The sequence below is a fragment of the Artibeus jamaicensis genome, unplaced genomic scaffold, assembly GCF_021234435.1.
Source record: "Artibeus jamaicensis isolate MK-2021 breed Jamaican fruit bat unplaced genomic scaffold, CSHL_Jam_final contig_465, whole genome shotgun sequence".
NCBI classification, from domain to species: Eukaryota; Metazoa; Chordata; class Mammalia; order Chiroptera; family Phyllostomidae; genus Artibeus; species Artibeus jamaicensis.
The window spans coordinates 23482564-23510018 of NW_026521843.1; the positions used below are offsets into that span (position 1 = coordinate 23482564).

A 27455-nucleotide genomic window follows, 5' to 3' on the forward strand; every position below is an offset into this window, starting at 1 on the left:
CACTTCAGGCTCTGATTCAGAGGAAATGGCCTCCAAACATACATAAATAAAATAAATATCAACATTTCCAAAGCATGTTCTACAAGGCACTAGTTCTAAGGACAAGCAATAGGTATGACAGATAAGAAAACCCCATAGTCGAATTAAGTCTGGAGTTTGCTAGGTTAAGCAAAGTTGAATAGGTTTCTTGACCACAAGACTTCTGCGTTTAATACAGAGGTGTGCAAAAGTACTGGGTTGGCCAAAAAGTTCATTGAGTTTTTTCCCATACAATGGCTAGTATTACTTAGTTGCCTTTAACTTCATCCATAACAATTTTGTTAGATTGCATTGTGATAACTGTCATATCACCGTGCGTTAAAAAAAACTTACAAAAATTGGTTAATTTATGTGCAGCCATTTTAATATTGAAGATAGAAAATATGCAACATTTTCAGCATATTATGTTTTATTATTTCAAGAAAGGTAAAGACCCAACTGAAACACAAAAAAAGATTTGTGCAGTATATGGAGAAGGTGCTGTAACTGATGCAATGGGTCAAAAGTAGTTAAGTTACTTAGTACTACCGATATTTTGGCCAAGTAATTCTTTGCTGTGGGGCTGTCTTATGCACTGGAAGGTATTTAGCAGCACCCCTGGGCTCTACCCACTAGAAGCCAGGAGCAGGAGATAGCCAACATACTTAAAATATCCAAATCAAAGAAGTTACTGGTGAAAATGAAAAATGTGCCCTTCATTTTATGGAAGAAACTAAATGGACTTTTTGTCCAGCCCGATAGGTTTACAGTTGTTCATATGGAAAAGATGTGCAGGTTATTAACTCAAAAGAACGTCACAATGCAACTGTAAACTTCCTTTGGCCCACCCCTGTATACTTACAGTACTGCTTTCCCTGGTCTGTGCCAGCCTCGCTATCGAACAATGCCTATGAGGTTCAGTCTGAAAGTAAAAGATGATTCCAAAGCTTCAAGCCTTATCAATAAATGGTTAATACTGAGCCTGTTGACAAAAGTAGGTATGAGAAGTGACACACACTAGAGGGTAGATGTGGTCTGTGAAGAGGTCAGTTGGAGACTTTGGGCTAGGGCTCAGGAGAAAGCACAGGCTGGAGACATGTGGCAGTGGTTCACTGGGATGGGATTAGGCCAGGAGACTAGGTAAAATACTTCTTGAGAAACATTATTAAGATGGCCCTTCAAAACATCCTTTGCCTTACCCTATCTCCAGCTTTAGTATCTTCTGCTTCTTTCTAGCAGTAAATCTACAAGAACATCAGGACATGAAGACTGTAAGAGCAGGAATAATACAAAATAAACTGAAAAATTTTGTGACAAAAAACCCCAGCATAAATCCATGTGAAAATCATAGTATTAATGTTGATAATGTGATCTGGTTAAAAAAATTAAACTACCTAATTTCTCCAAGAAAACTCTTTTAAATGACAAACCTACAGATCATTCATTCTTTTCTCTTGGGGGATCATGGACTTTTTGAGAATGTAATGAATGCTATTAAGTCATCTCTCCAGGAAAATATACATACATACAACATCAAACCTATCAATTTCAGAGGGCTTCACAGGCCTCCTGAAGACCCACCACAGAGCTCTCTCTAGTCAACCCTTAGGTCCCTAGGTAATCCTTGCTACAGAACTTCATCTGACTGACAGATAAAGCCCACGGTTATAGAATAACTTCTAAAAGAATAACTTCTAAAAAATACTGTATTTCCACATACTTTAAGAGAGTGCAGAGAAAATACCTACTTGCATTTTTTGGCCTGGAAAAAATAAAAACTTATTTGTTGAGTAAAAATCAGGTCATTTATTTAACACCATAAGCAGAGGAGAATAATGGCGGTTAATACCTTCACAACAAAACAGCTCTGAAAGGCTAAATGATTTTGTAAGACCACACAGCTAATAACTGTTCCAGATCTTCTACTTTCTAGTTCAATGCTTGTTACCTACACCATGCCACCTAAAATATAAGCTTATTAGTACACTGGGGTAGGATACAGTTTTCAGAATAAAAATCCCTTCAAACACCAACTTTCTAAGAATGACTAAATAGTTAGATCTCTTAACTTATTTCCTTAATCTGATCATTGCTTTTTCACCACCTAAATGCCGACAAATAAATTATATATACTGGCTTTTAAAAACAAACACTTCAATGCACTCCTCTCTAATCAACACAATTTGTATAAATAAGAAATGTCTAAAACTGAGAAACAAATACAAAAATATGTCATCCTCACGGCATAAACATGATAACAGACAAAAATAAAAATAAGCTATGGATTATTTAGCAAGTAGGTCTAATGGCAAAAACCACACGGAGTTTTTCTGCTTTGGGTCCCTAGTGTTGGACATGGCAGGCAGGGATCAAGCACCTATTATGTGATGACCACTTGACAGACTACAAAAACAGGGAGGCCTAGCTGCACAGCAGGAGTTAGACAACTCAAATACTACTTAAAGATCCCCTGTAACTTAGAGTGTGGCTACAAATGAAATGCTGAACTAAATGTGTGCCTCAGTTTCTCCACTGGAAATTCAGCTGTAATACATCGCCTGCCAATATCCTATTTTTAGAAAAGCAGTACTGATTATTGGTTAAGAAAGCAATCTCTAAAGCTAACTGGTTCGAATTATGGCTTTCTACCTACCAACTTCAGCAAGTTACCATAACCTCCCTGTGCCTCAGTTTCTTCAACTGCAAAATAGAGTTAATAACAGTGTCTATTTCACAGGGTTGTTGTGAGGATTAAGTATTGGGTTGGTCAAAAAGTTTGTTTTTTTCTGTAAGATGGCTCTAACAGTGCTTTATTGTCTTGAACTTCATTTGAAATAATTTTTTAGATGGTATTGTGACAGCTTTTTGTGTAGCCATTTTAATATTAAAGATAGAACAAAACATGCAAAATTTTTGACATACATGCTTTATTATTTCAAGACAGGTAAAAACACAACTGGAACACAAAAAGAGATTTGTTCAGTGAATGGAGAAGGTGCTGTGACTGATCGAACATGTCAAAAATGGTTTCCAAAGTTTCATGCTAAAGATTTCTCAGTGGACGATGTCCCCCGGTTGGGTAGACCAGTAGAGGTTGATAGTGATCCAGACATTAATTGAGAATAATCAACATTACACCACATGGGAGATAGCTGGCATAATCAAAATATCCCAATTAACAGTTATTCATAAAAATGAAAAATGTCTTTTATTTTACAGAAAAAAAACTAAACAGATTTTTTTGGCCAACCCATTAAGTTAATACATGACAAAATCTTAGAGCAGTTCCTGGCAAGTAATAAACACTCAATAAATGTTAACTTTTATTATTATTTTAGAAAGATGACGAGATTAATCAATTTATATCTGTACTGTAGTTAGATGTCCTTAGGAAACTATAGACCTTAATTTGTTTACTTTTTAATCATATGGCTTAACTACCAGCTGTTTTTTCTAAATATAGTAAATACATGGCAAATTATTCTTGTAAAGAACTGAAAAAGAACTCACTGTACATACCGCCACCTAAGGTGTGTATGTCATCAAACTTTCAGTTAACTTTTCATCTGATATAACTAAACTCCCTTAACCAACTGTAAGCTACTTGGATCCATTCACTTCAATTTTTACAATCACCACCAATTCCAAAATGCAACAGTGGCTATTTTTACCTGAACTTTTCCAATGGCTTGATAACTGCCTCTTCCCCTCCAATCTCCACCACCCACATTGCAGTGGATAGATCTTTAAAAAACCCAAACTTAATTTTACTGTCCACTGTCCTAAGGAGGAGTACCCTCCTAACAAGATTAGGAGACCTACATGATGATCTAGGGCCATCTTCCCTCTCTGGTTGCTCAGGCCATGCAGGCATTCTTGCAGATCCTTACTTACCTCTGGCCTCAGAGCCTTCACCAAATGTGCTCTATCTGGCATATTTCATCTCTCTCCACTGCCTCTGACTCCCAAAAGGAGATCATGTCATCCTGTTAAATGCTCTCATAACTCTAATCCTAATCCTCTCTTCTCTGCAGCAGAAAATAAGACTGCAATGAAATAATTATATAAATGGTTGTTTAATGTTGGTATTGTCCAAAAAATATAAACTCCAAGTGGGAACATGTCTTTTACTGCTACAACCCTAGCTGATGCCCAGTACCTTATAGCAGGTGCGCACAATACACCTGTCTGTGGGGAAAAGGCATGAGGTAAGAGATGGTGGAAAGCAAATCATCCACAAAACAAGGCTAATACAGAATACTGGCTGCACCGTATTAAATATCTAAGAACATGCACAACACAGGAGTAAAAGTAAAAACCTACAGCTTAACCATGGGCAAAATAAAGTTAAGACGAAACTTTCCAAAGTCAAACTAAGTTTTGTGCATCGTCAGGTGTTATATTAAACAGGAGGTGTTCCACTTCAGTTTCTAGTAAGAAGACACACGACTAAATCAAGACTGCTACCACATTTGGCACTACCCTCCTCTCTTCTTGGCAGTCTCTGCAAGGCCAAGAGTTGAGCTGGCCAGGGAAGAGTGATTTATCTCCCACATTTAGAAGTGGACCCTTTACAAGAGGAATGCTGTACTACTTATGGGCTTTGAATTCTAATCTCGTCCAACCAGCACCTTTCCTGTGTATTCAGTTCAGTTGAAAACAAACAAACAAACAAACAAACAAACATATGGGTCACTGAAAAAACCCTCCAGTTTTAGTAAGATATCAAAGCCCAGTTGGACTTGGAAAAACAGTTTCTCTCTTCTAAAAGAAATCATGCTACTAGATCGCTTTTACTAAAGAAAGTCATTACTTAGCAAATTGAAAGACACTGGTATGCGAATGTTAAAGCCTAAAAATTGAGGGGCTGTCGATGGAGATTGCTCAGTGTAATAACTACAACGGGGCCTGGTGAAAAGTATCCGACAGCGGATAATGCAAGGTCCTTCTGAAGCTCGCACGTTTGACACACGCCAAACCCCTGCTGACTGGTTTGTCGCACTGACCCTGCCAAAGCAACGAACGCCCAGCCCCTTTCTGCGCCACGGTGAGCAGAGCTGCCCGATCGCGTTCAGCCCTCCCGGGAAACGCACGTCCACGGCAGGGCTCAGGTAAGGACTTGGAGGTCTCGGGGTTAAACATTTGGCCCTTTGTTCGCTCCAAGGCAGCAAAGCCCGGGGCGCCCGCTCCGCCTCCCCCACAGCTCCCAGGCGCCAGCGCCTCCCGCAGAGGGGCAGCGCGGACTCCGCCGCCCCGGCTCCGCCGCCCCCCCGGCCCTCCCCGCGGCAGGTCCGGACCCCCGGGCCTCGGCGGCGCGCGGCCCCTGGTCTTTACCTTGTAGACGTCGCCGTAGGTGCCGCTGCCGATGCGCTGAATCAGCTCGAAGTCCTCCTGCGGGTTCCGGCGGGACAGATCGAAGCAGGGGTTCATGGCGGGCCCCAGGTGCCCCCCGCCTCCCTCCCGGGCAGGGGAGGGGGGGCGCTCAGGGGGCCACACGGAGACTGGGAGCCGCGGCCGGCCCCCGGCTCCCCTGGAGGTCACAATCGCCTGGTTCCACGCTGTAGCCGCCGCTCCCCTCACGCCGCCGCCGCGGACGACGCCGACCGGGCTTAACCGTCCCCGCCCCCCGCAGCCGCGCCGAACCCCGGTCACACCCACAGGGAGAGGAGAACGCTCGCAGCCCCTCGCTCCGGGTGAAACTCCAACATGGCTTCCGCCTTCGCCGCTCCTCCCCCTCCCCTTACTCCTGCTCCTCCAGCCTCCTCCCCCTTTTCCCGGCTCCCGCCCGACTGCGCAGCCGCGATCCCTGAGGGAGCGCACCCCGGCCCCGCGCGCGCCTGGCTCGTGCGCGCTCCGACTCTGCGCACCTATCGGGCCAGAGCGGGCAGCTGGGCTATAATCGTTCGGAGTGGCCGCGTCTTTCCCGTTTGCGGCCGTGCGGAAATCCTGAAAAGATTTTCCTTCCCCGAAATACTACGGGAAGGACAGGCAAAAAGTAGCTCTTGTGCACTTCTGATTCCCCTAATGACAAAGTTTGACGTTTCCGGATCAGTTCCCAATCCTAAACTTGAGGAGGTACGCAGAGAACACATAGGAGTGCTACAGATTTATTGGGATTGCGGGGAAGAGGTCGCCCTGAGAACAGTGAGCAGTGATTGCTCCGATACAGGCACTGGGGCCCTTGGAGTTGGCCTGCCAGGGTGCAAAAGAGGACAAGCCACGAGGGCTGGCAAAGAGGCGAGTGGAGCGGGTTGGGCATGGGAAGCTCTGGGAGCTAAAACACGCAGAGCGGCCGCCAGCCAGCCCGTGTAGAGGGCGTGGGAGGCAGGCAGGGCAATGATTGATTGACCTCCTCACCAGAGACGTCTGGATTTTCAAAGACTCGGGTGGGGACTGTGCAAGCTGTCGTGCAAACTTGCAAAGAGGTGGTGGAGAGGGTGGACAAGTCCCACCAGAAATGTAAACACGTGATGATCTGGAAGCTCTTTACCTACTCAAAGCTCCACCGTGCTTAGGACACAGATTGGGAGCAATGCATTTGGTCTGTGTGGACACCAATGCCAGCTGTTAATGCCTGGCCAAGAAAGCATGTGGGGATGGAGGATTAATTTTCTGATCTCAGTAAATTGTCTATTAGGCATTTCCAAAAGCTTTAATCAGGCAGGTGATGGCCACTTCGGCAATACCAGTCTGGAGTGTTGCTTCAGAAATACTTACCTAATACTCTAAGGTACCACACCCTCTGACCATTAATATTCCCTAATACCTGCTGGCTCATGAGGAACAAGATCTCATCAAACCTGTTCCGGATAAAATAAATCTAATCAAACAATAGTCAAGCAAACTTCGGATGGTTAACTGCTTCATACATTTTTAACCTTTCAATCCTTTTGCCTATGGTAAGATTGCGTACCTAAATTCCCAAAGAAGTTTGAGTATCTATTGACTAAAAAATATTGGAATATGACCATCTATTCACCTATACATATAGCCTTTTCTCAATTGTCTAATTTTTAATTATTTTAAAGCATCAGTTATATGAGCATACTACTTAAATTGCTGCCTAATGACTACACGTCATTGGATTTCTTCTAGATGGATTTACTTTAAGGCTCTGGTATCTTGAGAAGTAAACTCCTAAATGTTATTCCATGGCCAGAGATCCTGTTTTTGCCTGTTTAAGACACTTGCTGGGGACCCTGACTGCAGGCCTGCCTTCTGCTTGTCCACATTTGGAGGATCGTTTGGCCCCTTTAAGCTAAATGTGAGGATAATTAGCCCAGGATTCAGGTAAGCAGACCTAACAAACTATTCCAAATAGGAACTGTTCTGCTTTCTTTCTCTGCCTTTTGAATGAGGGAATGCCAAATTCTCGGGATTCTCAGGACTGAATGCTGCACAAAACCGTTCTAATGGTTTCACTGTTTTGTTTGCTAGGATTATCATCTGTGCAGATAACTTTGCATTTGCATCACTAATAGACTTCTTTCAAAGGGAAAAGACATTTCAGTAGGGCTAGAACAGTCTTTCAAGTTTTGTTTGTTCTGTGTTGGCAGGGCCAAGCTAGTCCTCTTGAAAAGAGATGAATTTTCATGTGAGGGCCTGATATGCCATATGAGCTTCAACATAAATAAAAGTGCTTGTACAATTGACTGCTCACAAAGAATAAAATATTTTTGCTTTGTAGTTTGTACATACAGCCAAATCTGATGTCTTTCTATTCTAACACTCTTTCACTTAGCTAGAAGTAACACTAGTGATCACACTTTCTTTGAATCAGAGAAATAGTCCCTCTTCTATGATTAGAAGCATCCTTAGAAATCATCCAGTCGAAGTCAAAACTGCTTCTACAGCATCTCTTGGGTTTACTGCTCTTTGAATACAGTGGGTCCTTGAGTAACGTCAATTTGTTCAACATTTTGTTATGTTAATGAGATGCCCTAGTAACTTACCTCTCATTCATATCAATTAACCTGTGGTAAAATTGATTTTGTTATATGTCATTTCCCCACAGTTCTAAGAACCTATGGGCACATGAAATGACTAGAAGGGAACTCACTGCTTCCAAAGTGAGTGGCCTCATTTTGAGATAGTGCTACTGAATGACCATAATAACAACATAATAAAAATGGTGATATCTCACATACTAAGTGTTTATAAGTTGCCAGCAACTGAGTCAATTGCTTTCCATGTATCTTATTTAATTCATATAACAACTAGACAACATAGGTAGTATTGTCTGCATTTTTTCAGACAGATTAAACTGCTCAAGGTAAAACAGAAAACTGAAATTTGAACACAGGTAGTATAACATGAAGTCCAGACTCTTAGCTGCTAGTCCGTGCTCTCTCTACGTTACAATGTACTCTTTAAAATTTCTCTTAGGCCAAAATCTGCCTCCTCGTAATGAAGGCACATACAGTCAATGATTATTAGATTCTAGTGGTATAGAATACAGAGAAGAAAAGCCATACTCTTGCCATCAAGGAGTTTGCAGTCTGAAAACTGTGAGAAGCATAAAGGAGGGACATTAATGTACAAAGGAAGATATGAATGATGATAAAGCTAGAATTTGAAGAATGCATTGGAGTTAGCCAGACAAATGAGGAAGTGGTGCTATACTTGAGGATGGCCACTTAGCTGCAGCAACTTAAAGCACCTGCCCATGTAAGCATGGCACAGTAGGAAGCACATAAAGGCTCAAATGGGCAGTAGTACTTAGTTGCCAGCATATCCGAAACACTCTCCAGCTAGTCTACCTCTCATAGGTCAGTTCCTTAGGAATTCCTTGGACTCTGTACCAGCTCTGTTTCACAACCACCACTCACATTGAACATCACCACTGCTCACTTTCGGTACATCAACAGCTCTGGGAAAGGAATACTGAGCAAGCCCTAGGTCAAAAGAGACTTACCACAAGCAGGGCATCCACCAGGGGGAAGGGAATCAGACACAGACATGTATGTGAAACAGTATGACAGAGGGTTCCCGGAGACTATATAGCTTCGCCTCGCAGAGCTCTGAGCTAGGCCACTTGGGTTTAAATCTTGTCTCTGTCCACTTACTGAATGACCTTGGGAAATTATTTCAAACTGAGGCTGCCATCAAGAGTCAAAAAGAAAATACATGTAAAAGGCAGTATAGTGCCTGGCACCACAGTAAACCCATGGAGTATTAATTTTTTTAACATTTTAGAATGTTTTAAAGGACAGTTGGGGTGGGGAATAGAGATGTGGTTTATGAAGCAAATGCAATAACATATATAGAAGACCCTGAATTAAGGTTGAAGATGCTGAGGAAGGAGAGAAGGGAAAAGAACCCAAGAGATAATTGGAAGATGGAATGAACAGGTTTGGGGAAGTGAGACAGCAGGCAGAGACATGGGTGACATGCAGGCTTCTAGCTGAGATAATTGGGAGGATCCCGACAAGGTGATAACATTTGCCATAACAAAAGGAACTGGGGTTATTTGAGGATGGTTTTAGCTCTGGATCAAAGCAGATGAGTCTCTTTTGTGTGTGTTAAGTTTGACGTGTTCCACTGGAAATGTAAAATTAGTGATAAACATGTAAGGTTGACATTTAGAAAAGATTTCAGGGCTAATTTTTTAATTTTATGAGTCATAGTTCAGGAATATATGTTGGGTTTCTTACGTGTGCCAAATTCTATTACATCCCTGTGATTACAATTGGACATGATTCCTGAACTCAAGATGAGGGTATAGACAAGTTCTCAGATAATCCTTTTATAGTGAGATTAATACTGGGATGCAGGGAAGCAGAACCAGGAAATATTAGGTGCTGCTTAGGCTAATAATTTGGCTCTTTAAACCAATACATATTTTAAAATTTTTCTTTCAATGAATATTTTTAAAAGCATGTATTCAACATTTATGTATAGGTGAAGTGGAGCTCTGCATGGGGAGTGGATGAAGATGAAAATCTTCAGGTGTTAGCTCTCAGCTTCCACTGTGTTATTCTCAGCAGTTCAACTCTGCCCCCAGATTTGCATACTACCTCTTACAGTGTTTTGCAATGGAGGTTTTATTAGCATTGTGGGTAGGAGAATGGGACAGTCCCCATGCATTATAACTTCTCTACCCCCAATGCCAAGACTACTCCCAGCCATACTGGCATCAACAACAAGAATAGCTACACATATTTCCAAATGCGTGGAGTTGGGCTGGGAGTGGGGGTGGGGTTGTTACGGGATTGAGGATGTTTGCCTGTCATATCCCTTGAGAGAACTATCACCCATGTATAACTATTTACCATAGTATTCCTTTCTATCTAATGCAGTATATATATCAAGAAAAGTCCTGATATGTGAAACATTGTTTCTTTTATTACATTTTTTATATTTAGCACCATGATGTTTAACTGCCCTCTTTGTCTTTTATCAGGTAATTTCTGGGATCATATAGGAGGGCACTGAATCTAGTCTTTGCAGGTTATAGAAATCTTCACAAAGGAGGGAACTTCTAAGCTGAGACTTAAAAGATAATTAGAGAATTAGCCAGGCAAGAATGTTTACTCTGTACCATGGGTATAAATGTAACATTCAGAGAAATGAAAGGTGCTGTGTTTGGGGTGAGTAAGAGATGAAGCTAGAGTGGTTATCAGGAACCAGTCCATGAAGGGGCATGTAAATCATGTTAAATAATTTAGATTTCTTATTGAGAACAAAAGGGAGCTATTGAGGGAGTTTTTAGTACAGGAGTAGCATGATCTTCTCTGAGCCTCAGACATGTCCAGTTAGCTGCAGCATGCAGAATGAATTGGAGGCTGATGGCAAGACCAAAGATAAGAACAGAGAAGAGTTAGCAGACCCTTGCAATAGTCCAGGTGAGAGAAAATGATGGCCTGAATTAACATATAAAATTAGCATCCACATTAAATAATGGTAGTACTTGAAATTGTGAATTGAGATGAATTCTCATAGGGAAGATAAATGGAATAGGAAAAAAGGGGTTCCTAAGGAACCCCAACATTTAGAATGTGAGCAAAGGGAGAGAATCCAGCAAAAGAGGTTAGGAAGGTGCCACTCAGAATGGTATGTGGAAGTGAAATGGTGTGGCAGCCAGAGGAGGAAACCACGCAGGGCTCCCTTCAAGGAGGCACCTGCTCTGAAGAGTGTACTTGTCTGAAAACATCCAGCCATCACACCTTTGGGACCCATCACAGCTTTCCTGCAGAGGTGTCTGTTCCCCTCATCTGAGGATGCTCCCAACCAGTGACTGAGCATGTCCGTAATTCTTACTCAATGCAGTTTCCTCGTATGGGCAGTCTTTACTCTAGGCTCCCCATTGGCCTGACTGAGCCTTTCTCAGAGCTGCCCTTGCAGACCCAGGCTTCCCATTCCTTCTCCCTTCTTTCATCGCAGGCATTAAGACACACATTGCAGTCTGAGACTCTTCCCACCCTTTCCTCTTTATCCTTCACAGATGTGACCACATATAAGAATCTTGCATTTCTAATTCAATTTTATCGTCTGCTGAACTAGTATAATTGGATCAATGAAGCAAAGAAGGAGTGTTATCAACAGTGTTGAATGTCAATGAGAGACTGAGAGGAGGGAGACAGAAAAGTGTCATTAGATTCATCATTATGGAGGTCAGTGCTGACTTAACCATCACAATTCATATTCCCTCTTCTGCTATTATGTCTCCTCTTAGTTGTATTCTCCCAGATCCCCTCCAACCTTTCTCAGGTATCATGATCTTCATATAGCTCACCTGGACTCCTCTTATGGATGCATTTAATATATTAATATCTTTCTAAACTCTGGCGCTAAGGCTTAAGCTCAATATTACAAATGCAGTCTATTTAGTGGTGACCATAGAAGGATTATAACTACCTATTATCTGAATACTATATTGTCACCTAAACTTTGATTTCATTTTTTTAATAGCTGCAACAAACTCAGGGCCACCACGGTGCCCAACTCAGAGGATGCCATTTATATTGTAATCTATAATCATACAATCCTCAGATCCAACCTTGCCACTGGCTCCTAATCAGGAAACATCTCCAAAAGACATATTTGCTTCCTTCTGAATGAGATCATCAGAGGTGTCCTTGCACCTGATTGCCATAAAATGCCAAGGACAAGAAAGAAACCTGGTCTCATATATCTTACTGGAAAGGTCCTGCCCTGCCAACAGTTTATCAGACCAGATATCATCTTTTCATACCACCAACAAAACAGAGCACAGAGTTCCTCTACTCAGTATTGCTACCAGGTGAGATCTTGCAAAGACGGGTAAGACAAGAACCTAGAACCTTACATAGAGACAGGAACCTCCTATATTCCTGAGAAGCAGGGATTTCAAGGGGGTGCCCTTTGGTCTGCACTGTAGGTAATTGATATCCTTTTAGACACAACTAATCCTTAAGGCTGCAAGCTATGTGAAAAATAGACAATAAAATATTGAAGGATTGTAAGGAAGTGCAGACTGGGGAAGAGATAGACCGAAAGATGCTGTGATCATCTTTTTAATGAAGCTCCTGATTATATTTATCTGTTACCCAAGATAGGTTAGAGCATAGAGTTCCCCGGTTCCCTTTCAGATAACATAGAGCCTAAGATTCTTTTTATGTCCTCAGTTAAAGGGCACTGCTCCGTACCCCAGTTCCAAATCCAGAGTGAGGCCACTGCTGGGCCACACTGAGTTGGTTCAGAACAAATATGGTTAATATACTGTGTTTCCAGAGTAGATTACTGCCCAGAGTGTAATTACTGGCCTTTTCTTTAGAAGCTTTATTCTAATTCCTTTTATTCCCTTAGGGTGACTTCAGCCCCCAATACCGACAAAACTTGTAGTAAAGCCATGTACCCATAGATCTAGAATGTTCATCTCTTAGGGAAAAAAAATTCGCTAATTCAATTTTAACCTAGATTGGCGTTTTTCTTGATCAAAGCCCCCCAAAATAGAAATAAAAGCCCAGATGAGTAATTTAAATCATATGTTAGGAGCTTTTTTGTTATTCTTTACCCCCTGCTCACAGCCCAAGGTGATATGAAGGTAACCCATTTCTCAAACTGACCCAGATCTCTGCCAGACCCAGGAAGCAGATTCATTTGCTGGGTCTAAACTCAGGGCAAAACCTATCTGGATCAAGGCATGCCTCTTCTTGGTATTAGAAGCCAAAACTTCAGCCTGGGAATCTGATCATCTGGGTTACTTAAAGATGCTTTTGAAAAAAAGTATGTTTAAATTAGGACTCATCTGGTAGTACAAACCCGCCTAGCTGAGCATCTGATACCATCAGAATAGTTTAAACATGTGTTGATGGAATAATTGTTCTCATCGTAAAAGGAACAGAAGGAAGGAAACTCATGAAAAGTTCCTGCTGCTTTGTATTTTATTTACAAATGGCTAGGCTCCTTTATGAAATTCGTGAATAGCCTTTTAAAAGCATAAATGTGGAGTTCATACACACAGTTTTCTCTTTCTCAATGTCAAAAACGTTAACTGAGAACCAATGTCTGCATGAATTTTTAATGCCTAAAAGTGTAACACATTGCTGATGCCAATATTTAAGGTTTATGTGTCCTCTTACCTAAAGAGGCATTCTCTGGGCATTCCAAATAAACGCAAAACACTATGTCTGCAAATCTGAGTGCAATCTGTTTTCTGCTTGGTGGTGCAAGCCTCTTAATTAGTCTCGCTGGCGTGATTCTCTTCCTCTTTTGATAATACCACACCTGGCCGATAAACATGCTTCTAATATGCCAACAATGAAAATACGGAAGTCCTGAGAGGGAGCTAAATTTGGAATGAATGTGAGTTCACTTATTTAGGCCTGTCGAATTTGAGGAGATGAAAGGTCCTGAAGGAGGAGCCATTGCAAGGATAGTGACAAGTTTAGAAAGTGCAAGAAGCATTAAATTATGATGTAAATTTGAGTCATACAAATAAAGACAGTAGAATCGTGATATCTCTAAGTGCAGGTCTGAGAAAATGTGCATGGACCTTGTCTATTTAAGCACTGAAAATGAAAATAATATTACTGACATCCATAACAAGAATGTCTTCACGTTTATGTCTCATTCTATTTTTGGAATGACTCCTTGTATTATTATCCATAATTGCAGATGGGGAAATTTAAGCTTAGAAGCTGATCAAGGTTGATAATTAATTCGTCAATTTCACATCTCCTGAGCCTTGCTCACTACGTTCCAGGTTGTGCTAGATATTGGAGATGTGAAAGTGAATAAAACGTGCGCCCAATCCCAACTACTACACCACTCCTTTCTTTGCTCTTCTGGCTCAGCTGGGTCATAGTGAGTTCCGAAGCTGAGCATCACCCACAAAGACAGCCAGTGTATACGAAGAATCGACTCAGGGTATCCTGGCAGTTCCATGCCAGTGATAGCATCTTGCAAAGATAAGGAAGATATGGGAACTCTTATGCACCACTGTGTGGAGAATAAATTGGTACAACCACAATGGGGGGCAATTTAGCAATATCTATTAAAGCTAAAGATATCCTTATCTTACAATCAAACAATTCCACTTTTCTATATAACTCGTATACCCAACTCCCTTCAATGCATAAGAAGACGTGTAAATGGATATTCCTTGAAGCATTGTCTATAACTGGGAAATAATTGAAAATGACCTAAGTGTTCATCAAGCTGAGAAGGGATAAGTAAATTGTTGCCTGGTCACATAGTAAAATACTATATTGTAGTTAAAATAAATAAACTAGGGCTGGAACTAGAATATGTATGCACAAACCTCAGAAAGTGGAATATTGAGTGAAAAAATGGCAGGAGATACACAAAGTATGCTGCCATTTATATTAAGTTTAAACACATGAAGCAATACCACCTATTTCCATGTATGATAAACATTTTTAAATATTTGTGATAATAATAAACTCCAACTTCAGGATAGTTGTTACCTTTGCTGAGGAAGAATGATAGAGGATGCAGAAGACCCTAGTCACTATCTATTATTATGGTTTTTTTTTAAGTGTTTCTGAAGCATGTATGGCAAAAAGTTAATGTTGGACAAAGCTGGGTGGGGAAGACAAGTTTGTTATATTATTTTCAATACTCCGCATGCGTGTATATGAAGTCTGTCTGGAAAAGGTCCAGCCATTGTTAGTACAATAAGAACAGTTCATGTGATATCGATATAACCTGGCAGCCAAGGAGAGTGGACAGGAATGTGCAGGCATGTGTGAACAATGATGACTTCACTGTACTAGTCAGTGGGGGCAGTAGATGCCACCGAGTGAGTGTGTGTACTGTGTGGACTTTGCATTCAAAGTGACTGAACAAATAGAGTAACAAATCTGCATCAAATTTTGCATTAAGCTTGAACATTCCCCCATGCAAATTATTTGGATGATTCAGAAGGCCACAGCTGTGGATAACTGGTGATTGGCAGCCTCATCACGACAATGTGCCTGCTCATGCATCCTGTCTTATGCAGAGTTTTTTGGTGAAACTCAGATTTTGGCGAAACCCAAGGTGACTCAGCCCCCTATAGCCCAGATTTGGCACCCTGTGACTTCTGGCTTTTCCCAAAACTAAAATCACCTTTGAAAGGGAAGAGATTTCAGAACATTGATGAGATTCAGGAAAATATGATGGGGCAGCTGATGGCAACTGGGAGAACTGTATGAAGTCCCAAGGTGCCTACTTTGAAGGGGACTGAGGCATCATTGTCTTGTGTACAATATTTCATGTATCTTCTTCAATATATGTCTCTATTTTTCATATTATATGGCTGGATACATTATGGGCATACCTTGTATATGGGCCTTGGACTGTGGAATTCTGGGATTTTCTTGTGTTTTCTTCTTTGTGCAGATTTTTCTTCTTTCTTTTTCTTTTCTTGTATTGAAATTCCACTCATTCTTTGATATCTAACTCAAGTTTCACTATCTTATTGAGAATATCCATGACAACCTTGTCAGTCCATACTATGTTCTTTCTTTTCTAAATCATGCTAGGTCTATAAAGTTCTTTTATACATTATGTTTGTATGATCACACTTTTTTCATGTTGTTCAATATATATTTCCTTGCATAAATATTTTACTGTATACAAACATGTCTCCCCAATTATATTGTAAAAGTCTTATAGGCAGGGACATCTTAAACATTTTAAATTCTTCCCCCATGTCCAGTGGAGCCTAACCCATTACTTATTAAAGGAAAGTGACATGTTAACCAGTAATCATAACCCTTCCTATAAACCTTTACATAAAAAGTTGAAAATACTAGTTTGAGCTACATTTGCTTTTATTTTCCCAGAGAGAGAATACTAATGATCTGTGAAATGACCAAAATTCAGGCAGCAGAAGGGAAAAGAAGATAACTGGTTTGTGTTTTACACATTCTGAATAATCAGCTCTTGAATGATTAAGTATGGAAGATCACTTATGGAAGAAAGCAGATTTTAAAATTTCATTTTATGACTATGGAATTGTTCTATACGTCATTTCCAGTTTTTAGGCAATCCTAGACCAAACTTACAAAGAATCTTGGAGAAACATTTTCTCTTATGATATATTATGTAACCACATACAAATACAACTTGTTATCAGTATTTATTGAATTAGCCATGGGAATACTGGTCCAAAGAAATTGAAAAACAAAGGTTGTTCTACTGTGGAATAAGAAAAGGTTTTGAAGAAAAGAATATTTTGAGTTTGATTTACTCTTAGCCTATCATGTAAGAAGTGCTCAGAGTAATAGGTTAGTCTAGAGTGGTCCAGGATGATAGCTAAAGAGCACAGGAAATGGTCATAGGTCTGGACTGCACTGTCTCTCCACAGAATGAAAAGCTAGGTATCACAAAATGAGATAGATTTAGGAATCAGTACAGTTACTTTTAGCATAAGCACCAGCTGCTATAGTTTAGGTCAAAACTACCACCATTTTGTCCTTGGAGAGTTTCCTTAGTAACCTTGGTAATATTTTATTAAACTAGGCCCCTATCTTGTGGCTTTTTGGCCTAAGTGCCACAACACTTAAAATACAGTTCCCTACATCTGTATTTACAAAATACAGTACCTACATCTGCATTTATGCCTGCATTTTTAACTCGGGAGTGTACCTCAGGGGAAGTTGCAGCTCTGAAATTATTTCCTCTATCTCTATGTTGTTTGTGTTCTGGCAAAGAAAACTAAAGACAAAATTTTCTTGCACTTTGGTAAAATATCATATATCACCTCATCTTCACTTCTTTCGTAGGTGTTAATATTGAAGCAAAGCCCTAACACAGAGTGATAAACATATCCCTGTAGTAATGACGAGCCTTACCGCTGGTCTCTGCAAGTTTGAGAAGAGAAGCAGGGAAACCACTGTTATATGGAGAATGCTTATATAATGAATATACTGGATTCTCAAAGTTCCCTAAAGGATAAGTGTTTATAACTTGGAATTAATTTCCCATGGAAATAATGTGATCAATTATGGCTAGATTCTAAGTCAAGGTCACAAACCCCCCAAAATATTAGTAGATACAGCAAGATAAGTTGATTAGAGAAGTCATGTTTTGTTTTTTTGGTCTGTGGGCTTATCATGGAAAATGAGGAGTACTTTTCTCTTCTCTAGTGGGAAGGTTAAGATGTAGTGATTTCCTAAAGCCCCGAGTAGGCAGAAGACCCAATTATCTGGAAGGGGAAGGTCTCCAAGAAAAAGGAACAGCTTGACTTCAGAAGAATTTGAATCTTTTGAACTCAGGTGGAGGAGAGAACCAGAGAAGAGTCAGTTTCCATAAATGGTGAGGACCTATGCCCATGCCAAAATAACAGATCAGAAAGCTATAGACCTTTCACGGGGATGCTGGCTAGGACATCTTGTCTTAGAAGTGTAAAAGTATTAAATTCTACTAAACTGAAACAAGTCAAGGGTACATTTTGTAAACTCTAGGGCTACCATGAAGGTAATAGTAAAAGTATTTATAAATGATATAATATATAAATAGAGAGAAAACATGATAATAAAAAGATCCACTCAATTAAGCCAAGGAAAGGCAAGAAAGAAAGTAAAAAGGAATAATATGTGGGATGAAACAAAATAGTAAAAACAAATATATCATTAATTAATTATAAATATAAATGGCATAGTATTCCATTAAAAAACAAAGATCATCATGCTGATTTAAAAAATGTATGCCTTATACAAAGGATACAAGAGTCATATTTTTAGTTTATAACACAAAATATTTAAAAGAATAGAAAGAGTTTATGCAAACACTAACCCAAAGAAAGCTGGTATAGCTATATGGAACATATAAAGTAGACTTTAAGGAAAGAAACATTAACAGAAATAAAGTGTGATATATCACAATAATAAGAATATTATCCCATCAGGAAGCCATAACAATTATACATTTGTACACAACTACCAAAATACTACAAAATACATAAAGTGAAAAAAATGTTGAAACTGCAAGGAGAAAGAGACAAATCAACAAATACAGTGAAGCCTTTTAACACATTTTCCAGTAACATAGAAAAAAGAGACAACTATTGGAAGAATATACATCTAAACAGCATGACTAACAAAACTGACACAATATTTCACTCAACAATGTAGAGTGCACTTTGTTCCATATGAACAAAAACTTTTACTAAAAGTCACATTACTTGGGCCATAAAGCAAGCCTCTCCATGTTTCAAAAAATTAAAATTACATAAAGTATGTTTTATTTTTTGAGAAGAGAATTAAGCTAAGTCAACAATTTTTAAAAAATTACAAAATTCCCAAATAGAGAAATTAAGCAATATATTTCTAAGTAATCCATCAAAGGAAAAAATCACAATGAAAATTAGAAAATATATTGAAGTACCTGATAATGAAAATATGACATAAAAAATTTAAGGTGTAGCTAATAAAACTGTGTCTAGTGGGAAATTTATAAACTTAAGGGCTGAAGTTTATAGCTTTAAATAAGAATTATGTAAGTATTCATCTTAAAAACTTATTTTTAAAAAAACAAACATGAAGAAAGTATAAAGAAGGAATGGTAAAGTGAAGGGAAAATATGTAGGTGCAGTGCACAGGATTTGTAGGGCAGTTAAAAAAATAATGAAAAAAATGCACAGTAGAGAAGAATCACTAAAAAGAATGATAAAACTGATAAATCTCTAACAAAAATCACACAGACAAAACAAACAAAAACAAACCAAAAGGATACATGACCCCTATCAGGCTTGATAAACAGTACCTCACTATGGATGCTACAGACCTTACAAAGTTGAAATGAGAATATTTTAGACAACTTAATATTAATAAATTTGAAAGTTTAGATGAATTGGGAAACTTTTGCAACAGTCCAACTCACAAAAATTAATGCCGAAGAAATAGAAAGCCTGAATAGTCCTATACCTACCAAAGAAACCAAATAGTGAGTAAAATCTCCACACAGTAAATCTCCAGATCCTCATGACATCACCCATAAATTCTTTCAAACAGTTAAGGAAGAAATACAGCAATCTTATACAAGCTCTTTCAGAGAATAGAAAAAGAAATATTAACTTATTGACTTCAAAGGATATTGGGGAACTTCGTAGGGGGTAATGGAAAGATTCTATCATGAGTATGATGATGGTCACATTATAGAATACAGTTGCAGAATTTATGAAATTGTACTCTTAAAATTGGTGAATTTCATTATATGAAATTATATACCAATAAATTTGATCCCTAAAAATTAGTTACAGACTTCACTTCAAAAAAGAAAATATTCAAGTGGCTGATAAATATATGAAAAAGCACAAGTTCAAATCAGAGGATTTGAAGCAATTGGAATTGTTCTATATTGCTGGTGAGAACACAAATTGGTTTTACCACATTGGAAAACTGGCAGCTTCTAAGAAAGCTGTCATGTGCACAACCTATGACCCAGCAATTCCAGTTCTATTTGCGGCAGCTAAAATTTGGAAACAACCTGAATCTCCATCAATAGTATAACAGACTTAGTATCAATGCAGTACTGTAAATTATATATATCTGTACAATATAGTATTACACAGCAATGAGAATGAATGAACTGCTATACATGGATGAAGCTTTTAAACATAATGTTGAGTGAAAGAGTCCATACACAAAAGGGTACATTGATAGAAAATTCAAAACCAGAGGAGCTTAAATGATGGTGATAGAAGTCAGGATTTTGGTTATCTGCCAGCAGGTAATAATTGGGTGGGAACTTCAGTGGGGGCTTCTGGAGTGCCAACAGTCCTGCTTGGTCTTTCCAGTGGCTGCATGAGTGTGCTCACTCTGTTATGCTTTCTCCCATTTTTCATGTATGTTATATTCAATGAAAGTTTTAAAATTAAAATCACTTGAATACCTGCATACCAGTCATAATACAAAGCACAATTTATATGCAAGTTCTGTTCATCTGAATTTGCCTAATCTAAAAATGTGTTATAAATGAAAGTTCAGACATACAAAATTACTTATAGCACAAAACCACCTTTTGCTTTATAAAGCAACACTTCAAATATATTAAAGGAATAAGGATAACACCATGTCAGATCCATTTTTCAATTTTGTAAATTTATCCTAAGGAAAGACATAACGGAAACACAAAGCTTGCTGTGAAAATGTTCATTTTAAAAATTGTCTGCTAGCAAAACACTAAAATGAACCTAACTATCTAACCCCTCAATCAAGGTTTAATAAATTATGATATACCAGTACAAGATAATAACATGAATTTTAAAGTAATAAATGAAAGAAATGCTACCATTTTTTGTAGGCACAATGGAAAGCAGAAAAATCTAAATGTGAGATGATATGGACATGATTATTTTAAATATGTAAAAGTGAACCAATAGGTCATATGAAAAAATAAAAAACTGCTGTGCTGGAGTGATAGCTTTATGGGGTTTATGTTCAGGGGGCAAGACTCTTCTGCTCCCCCATATTCTTTGTTATTATACAGATTAGAGTTATTTTGTTGCAAACAAGAGAAACTGGCTTAAGTCAAGAAAGAATTATGGAGCCATATGGGAGTAACTTGCAGAATCATTACTGAGTGCCCAAAGGAAAGAAGAGGAACCAGGATGGTCAAAGATATTAGGAACAAAAGTTTTCTAATGAACTCTTTAGGATTCTGCCTTCTGATGCCCACTTTTAAACACTTTCTGTCCCTTTGTGCCCCTACTCAAGATTCAATTTATTGGAAGAGAAAATATGATTATTCTAGCCTGAGTCAAGTGTCTACCTCATCCTTCTATTGTCAACCACATCAGGACCACCTGGCGTGGGGTAAATATGCCTCCCAGGGGGGGAGAGGTCATGTTATTACCAGAACAGGGAGCAGAAGGATGCTGGGGGCATCAAAACACCAGTTCCGTGAAATCTTACATCATCTTTTCAATAAATCAGAATGCTACCCCTTTTTTTCTTACAGTAAATGAAAATATGCTTACTGTAGAAAATTTGCAAAATTCAGAAACTTATGAAGTAAAAAATAATGAAAATAAAAAGATCCTTCACCTCATTATGCATAATCCTGCACTAATTATCTATTCCTGCATAACAAAATACCCTCAAAACTAGGGTGGCTAGAGAAAGAAAGTAAATTAGTTTTTGCCTAGGGCTGGGTTCGGGGTGGGATACACCAGACAGGGTGTTGATAGCTAAAGAGTATGGTATTTCTTTATGAGTTTCTAAAATTGGATTGTGGTGATGGTTTCACAACTGAATATACTGAAATCATTGAACTTTTAGGGAGTGAGTTTAGTGGTGTGTGAATTATGTCTGAATAAAGCTGTATTTAAAAATACTGGGGTGACCAACTATCCCAGTTTGCCTGGGACTTCCCTGGTTTTAGCACTGAAGGTCCCATATCCCAGGAAATTCCTCAGTTCCACTAAACCCTGGACTGTTGACCACCCTGCTTAAAGTATATCAGCTTGAAACAACAAACATTGGTTATCTCAGTTTCTCCAGTTCAGGAATTAAGGAACAACTTAACTGGGTGGACCTGCTCAGGTTCTCTCACGGGATTACAGGGATGTCAGATGGGGCTGCGGTCATCTGAAAGCTTGACTTGGGCTGTAGGATTTGCTCCCAGGCTCAGTCGTTTTGGCAAGAGGCCTCAGTGTCTCACCGTGTGGCTCTCTCCATTGAGTGCCCTGACGACACTGTAGCTGGCTTTCCTCAGGAGCATGTGATCAGAGAGAAAGAGAAACTAACATGGATACTGTAGTCTTTTGTGACCTAATCTGGAAAGTTGCACATCACCACTTATGTCACATTTGAGTGACCACACAGCTCAACCCTGGAATAAAATGAGAGGGAACTGCACAAGGGTGTGAATACCAGGGAGTGAGGGTCCTTGAGCGAGCCCAGAGGCTGGCTCCCACAGGCTATAACCATAAGTCTAACTGTGTTAACATTTTTCTAATTTGCTGATTTTTAAAGGAAGACAGACCCATTGTAGAACCTGTGGACAATTCAAGGGTACAATAGAAAAATATGTTCTGTCATACCTTTGCTAGCCTCAAGTAGTATTGTTAGTAACGTTTCTGATTTTTAAATGGGAAATCATACCTCCTTGTTTCAAAGTGCCTTTTTAATAGGGAGGTTGAACATTTTTCTGTATAGTTAGTGGCCATTGCTAACAAATAAGCATGTGACGGACCATAAATCCCTTCCAGATATGTCCGTTCATTTAATACTTACTGAATGCCTACTGTGAGCAAGGAGGTCTCCCTGCTCCCAAGATACTCACATTCAAATGCGTGAGGTAGACAAGGAAACAATTCAATGCACTTTAATCTTAGGAAATATCTGAAAAGCACAAAGCGTTGCGCTGCTGATGGAAACTGCAAGTACTTTTCCTGGAGCATGAAGTGGAGGTGGGGGATAAGGGAGTGTTACAAGAATCAAACGAGAGAAGGGAGCTGGAATCAAATCTTGCTGGTCTTCTCAATCCTGTTAAGAAGGTTAGATCTTACCTCTGAGGACAAGGGGAAGAAAGCAGGGAAGAGTTTTAATAATGGGAGTGAGATGATCAGATTTGTACTTTTGGAATCTTCTTTGGCTAAAATCTGGAGAAAAAAAATTAGAGAGGGGTAATAATGGTGATAGGATGGCTAGACAGGAAACAGCTATTGTCTAAGACAGGAATGAGGATGGCCTGATCTCAGGGAATGGTGGGAAGGATACTGAGAAGTGTCTTAGGTTTAAATACCATCCCTTGTCCCAGCCAAAATCTCTGAAGAAATTAAGATATAAAAGAAAGTGTTGACAGATGGACTCTAAAACATGCCATTTTATTGCTGAGAAAAGCTGCAGTGGAGGTCTTAGCTTAGTGTGAGAAGCAAATGAGATGCTAAGTAAATGGCCAGGTTAGGGCAGGCCTCTCAGGTGACTGTTGTGGTGTGCCACCTGGATCCCTCTTCACTAATGAAGAGCTCATTCCTCTGGCTGTTGGGAGGGCTATTCCTTCCGTGGGTTAGTGGCGCCCTTTAGGGATGGCCTTAGCTAAGAGAACAACTAGCCCAAAGTCATGTTCCCTTCTTGGAGTGGCCAGCATCCAGTGACTGATCTCAGTGGGGAGGGTGGGGGGCAACATTAATGTGTCATTGCCTCTTTACACCCCCTACGGGAGACTTGGTCTATAACCTAGGCACTCAATTCCCTGACTGGGAATTGAACTGGCGACCCTTTGGTTCACTGGTCCATGCTCCACCCACTGAGCTACCGGCCAGGGCACTCCCTTCCTTTCAGCAGCTTTTTCTATTTGAATTCCTTTAGGCAAGTAAGGGGGAGGGTCAAAGGTCCTAGAATGAGTCTCTTGTTTCTTAAATATAACCAAACAACCGGCTTAAAATAGATATTCCAAAAGGTGTATTTGGGGGTGGCAGACTCTGGTCCCCCTCAACACTAATGTCTATCTCAGAATCAGCTTCCCAGAGAACCCAGCCTGTGGCAGCCCATGGGGAAGGGCTACATCTGGAGGGGCAGGATGTGTGCTCCCCTACAGCTAGAAGTTAAAGGGTGGCTCACACCTCACGTGCCCAGTTTGTCTTTCGAAATGTGCAAAGATTCATGTATCACCCCACTTTCCCTGAGACAGAGTGGTTAAGCCCATGGAGAGACACCAGAAATTGCAGCCCCTATGTTTTTTCATCAAAGTAGGAAACATTCCGACATTGACTGATATTAAGGAGAAAAAACCATTAGGAATTAATGGATTGAATATGGGTAAGGAGCATAGGGTCAGTCAAGAATTACTTCTAGGTTTCTTAACTTGTATAACTAAATAAATGGTACTACTATTTATTGAAATAAAAAGTCAGTTTGGAGGAAAATATGAGTTCAGTTTGAAGTGTCTTCAAGATGTCAAAGCAGAATTGTTCATTAGGCAATGAAAGATATAAATCTGGAGTTCAGGAGTGTGACCTGGAGTAGCAATATATACATGTACTCATCAGCATATGCCTAGCAGTGATGAGGATCCCAGAAAGCTGACGGAGACATAATTTAGGGAACAGAGAAAAACATTTTTAAAAAACCCCCACAACCTCTAATCAGTATTTTCAGAGATTTGAGGAACTACAACCTACGTAAAACAAGAGCAAGAATACCATAAAGAGAATGATCAGAAATATGAGAAAGTCTTGGGAAGAATAAGTATGGTTGGCGAAATCAAAATTTCACTGGAAGGATTATAAAATAGAGTTGATAAAATATCTCTGAAAGTACAATATAAGTAGAAGGTGAGAGATATAAAGAATAATTTCAAAAGATGCAGCACTCCATTAGTAGTATCTTTACTTAGGTCCTATTTAGGTTCTTTTTAAAAAAAATAAATAGTATTATTCATACTCTGAGGAGTTTCTGGACCAAATTTTAGTAGGAAGTTCATGTGAGGAAATAGCTAGGGGTTTCGTGTTAGTCTGGAGGGAAGGCTCCCGTAGAGGGGAAGGTGGAGAAGGGGGTGACTGGTGGGGTGCTCTCTCAGAGAAGACTGAACGTGGTAGATTCCAAAGCTCTGGTGCAGGGGCTTCCTGAGCTGAGAAGACACCCTGTCTTTGTTCAGGGGTGAGGAAAATGCATGGAGGTGCAGATAACTTCATCTAGTCAGTTCTTTGTCCACTCGGGCTGCTATAAACAAGATACCACAGACTGGGTTTGTTATAAACAACAGAAGTTTATTCCTCATTGTTCTGGAGTCTCGGAAAGTCCAAGATCAAGACACCAGCACATTTGGGCCTGCTTCCTGGTGTCTTCTCACCATGTCCTCACATGCAAGAAGGGGTGAGAGAGCTCTCTGGGGCCTCTTTTATGAGGCCACTAGTCTCAGTCATTATAGTTCCACCCTCAGGACCTCATCACCTCCCAAAGACCCCACTTCCATATACCATCACATTGGGAGTTAGGATACAAACAACACATGAATTTGCGGGGGACACAAACTTTCAGTCTATAGCAAGTGAAGTGATTAGAAATGGAGGGAGTCCTTTCTGATGATTTCTGTTTTCTCTATGAAGTACGGACACTGTTATCTGTCAAAGCTTACTGGGTGAGTGTGGAAGTGGGGGTGGAATGTAGGTAGGGAACTCTGGGGAGTGTGGAGATTTTTTTCGAAATAGTCTAAATAAAGGATAAAAACACCCCCCACCCCACCAAAAAAAAAAAAAAACCCTCTACTTAGGGAAGACAAAATGATTGCCAGGCTACTCTGAAGACCCCGGTGAATTGTAGCCAACACCAGTGGATGGCTGAGAGTGGATTTTGACCATCAGAGCCTAAGTGTGGAATCCCTAAAAAAGAAGAGGCAAGCTAGTTTTGTGAAGGCGCCTTGGTTCTTCTGAGAAGAGAGTCATATAAATGAAAAATAGAAAAACATCCTCCTGTGACTCAGAGGCCTCATTGTCATCGGCTCCCTGGCCCTGCTTATTTTCTTTCCTTTGATGTTTACAAAGGGACATGTGATTAAAAAGGGGAAAGATGAAGGGTATAATAAACCAAGGATGCAGGAAAAGGAACAGCAGAAGGACTAGACTCAAAAGCCCAAAGGAGGGAAGGGACAGCATGGGCCCAACTGGGAGGAAACAGGGCAAAGGGCTTCTTCAAGCTCTTCACGAATCAGCCCCCCTGGTGCAGAAACTCCCTGCAGGCATCAGGCACTTGGTTGTCTTCACTGCTCTACCCTCAGCATCTAGAACAGAGCCTGGTGCAGGAGTTGTGCCAAATAGACATCTGGTGAAGGAATGAAGTCTACAGTACACTCACTGGCTCTTTAAATGGCTGAGCACACAAACATCTCCTTTTTATGTTTCCTCCCCTTCTTTATGGAAAGTTTTCAAACAACCTTTGGGCCTAGTGAGGCCTTTTCAAAAGACAGACAGTCCTATTGTTGCCCCAGAGGTTGTAGAACCCACCTCCCAGTAGGAAGTGCCTGTGTTCTTTCTGGAAAGGGAGGTCCGGCTTGCTTTGCATGAAACTTGCACAGGAAATGGGGCAGTCTGGATGTTCTTCGTCCTTTTCAACCTCATTCCCTAAACTGCAGAAAGAGAAATTTAAGGAATCTTAGGAATATGAAACATCTCTGAATAATCTTTATTGAGCTGTGCTTAGAAGCAGCTGAAATTCTGAAGGGCTGTCAAGACAGCCAAGAAAAAAAGAAAATGAAAAATAACTTAAACAATCCTAGCCAAAGGCTGAAAAGAAAAGTGTCTAAAGTAGCTGCTATTTTTTTCCTTCCCTGGGCAGTTGCCCCTCCCTTACTTTGGTAATTGTTAAAAGATTGTTTTAGATTATTTGGGGGTAGCAGAGGAGAAAGAAGAAGGGACTCTAGTGTTTAGGAAGTAGTATATGTGGTTAGTTGTACCCTAGAAGCTTTATAATTTACACAGCTGAGTTTTTTTGCATGCTGACTTCCTCTTCTTTTAGTACACCACTCACTGGTAAGTACGCTTTTTACTCACGACATTCTTTTTAGGAGGTGGTTCACAGCAGTGGATCCCCCTTCCCAATTCAATCTGTCTTTGCTGGATCATCTTTCCAGGGCTGCTTCTGTGGGGTAAAGGGCTATTTTGTCCTGCCACACAGTAACCCAGAGGGAGGGCAAGGAAAACTGAATATAGGCTGCCAGATGGGCGAGCAACACTTGACTGCACCAGAAAATTTCCACCAAGGGTATCCCCAGCTTGCCCTTTGGCTGTGAGCAGTGCACAGAGTCGACTAGCATTTCCTCTGAATGTTCCACCTCCCTACTGACAGGAGGCAGCCTGTAAGCCTATACACTGCCATAGGCTTGCACCCTCATTCTCGCCACGGCATTGTGAAGTAACTGTTCCTTAACTGAGTTGTTAAGAGAAAGGAACAGCCAATGGTCCGTCTGGGTGAATGCTGACCCAGAACTAAAGTACAGAATTGCTGTACCCTGTCCTGGCCTGGCCCCGGGCACACTCAGCTGAGTCACTGCCTCGCCAGGAATGC

At 40.2% G+C, this 27455-nt stretch overlaps 1 protein-coding gene and 1 long non-coding RNA gene across 4 annotated transcripts in view; one reads left to right on the top strand and one right to left on the bottom strand.

Moving 5' to 3' along the window:
• The window catches only part of MAP4K3 (mitogen-activated protein kinase kinase kinase kinase 3), a 122188-nt gene extending 116450 nt beyond the window's left edge, over window positions 1-5738 (bottom strand). For all 3 annotated transcript variants that reach the window (XM_037136945.2, XM_037136870.2, XM_037136723.2), the window contains exon 1: window positions 5353-5738. In XM_037136945.2, coding sequence (XP_036992840.1) covers window positions 5353-5448 — 96 coding nt within the window. In that variant the 5' untranslated portion in view covers window positions 5449-5738. The remainder of the gene's footprint in view (window positions 1-5352) is intronic.
• Window positions 5042-27455, top strand: part of LOC119043258 (uncharacterized) — a 30175-nt gene continuing 7761 nt past the window's right edge. The window contains exons 1-3 of the long non-coding RNA XR_005081383.2: window positions 5042-5129; window positions 7114-7308; window positions 11462-11630. This is a non-coding gene — a long non-coding RNA (uncharacterized LOC119043258). The remainder of the gene's footprint in view (window positions 5130-7113; window positions 7309-11461; window positions 11631-27455) is intronic.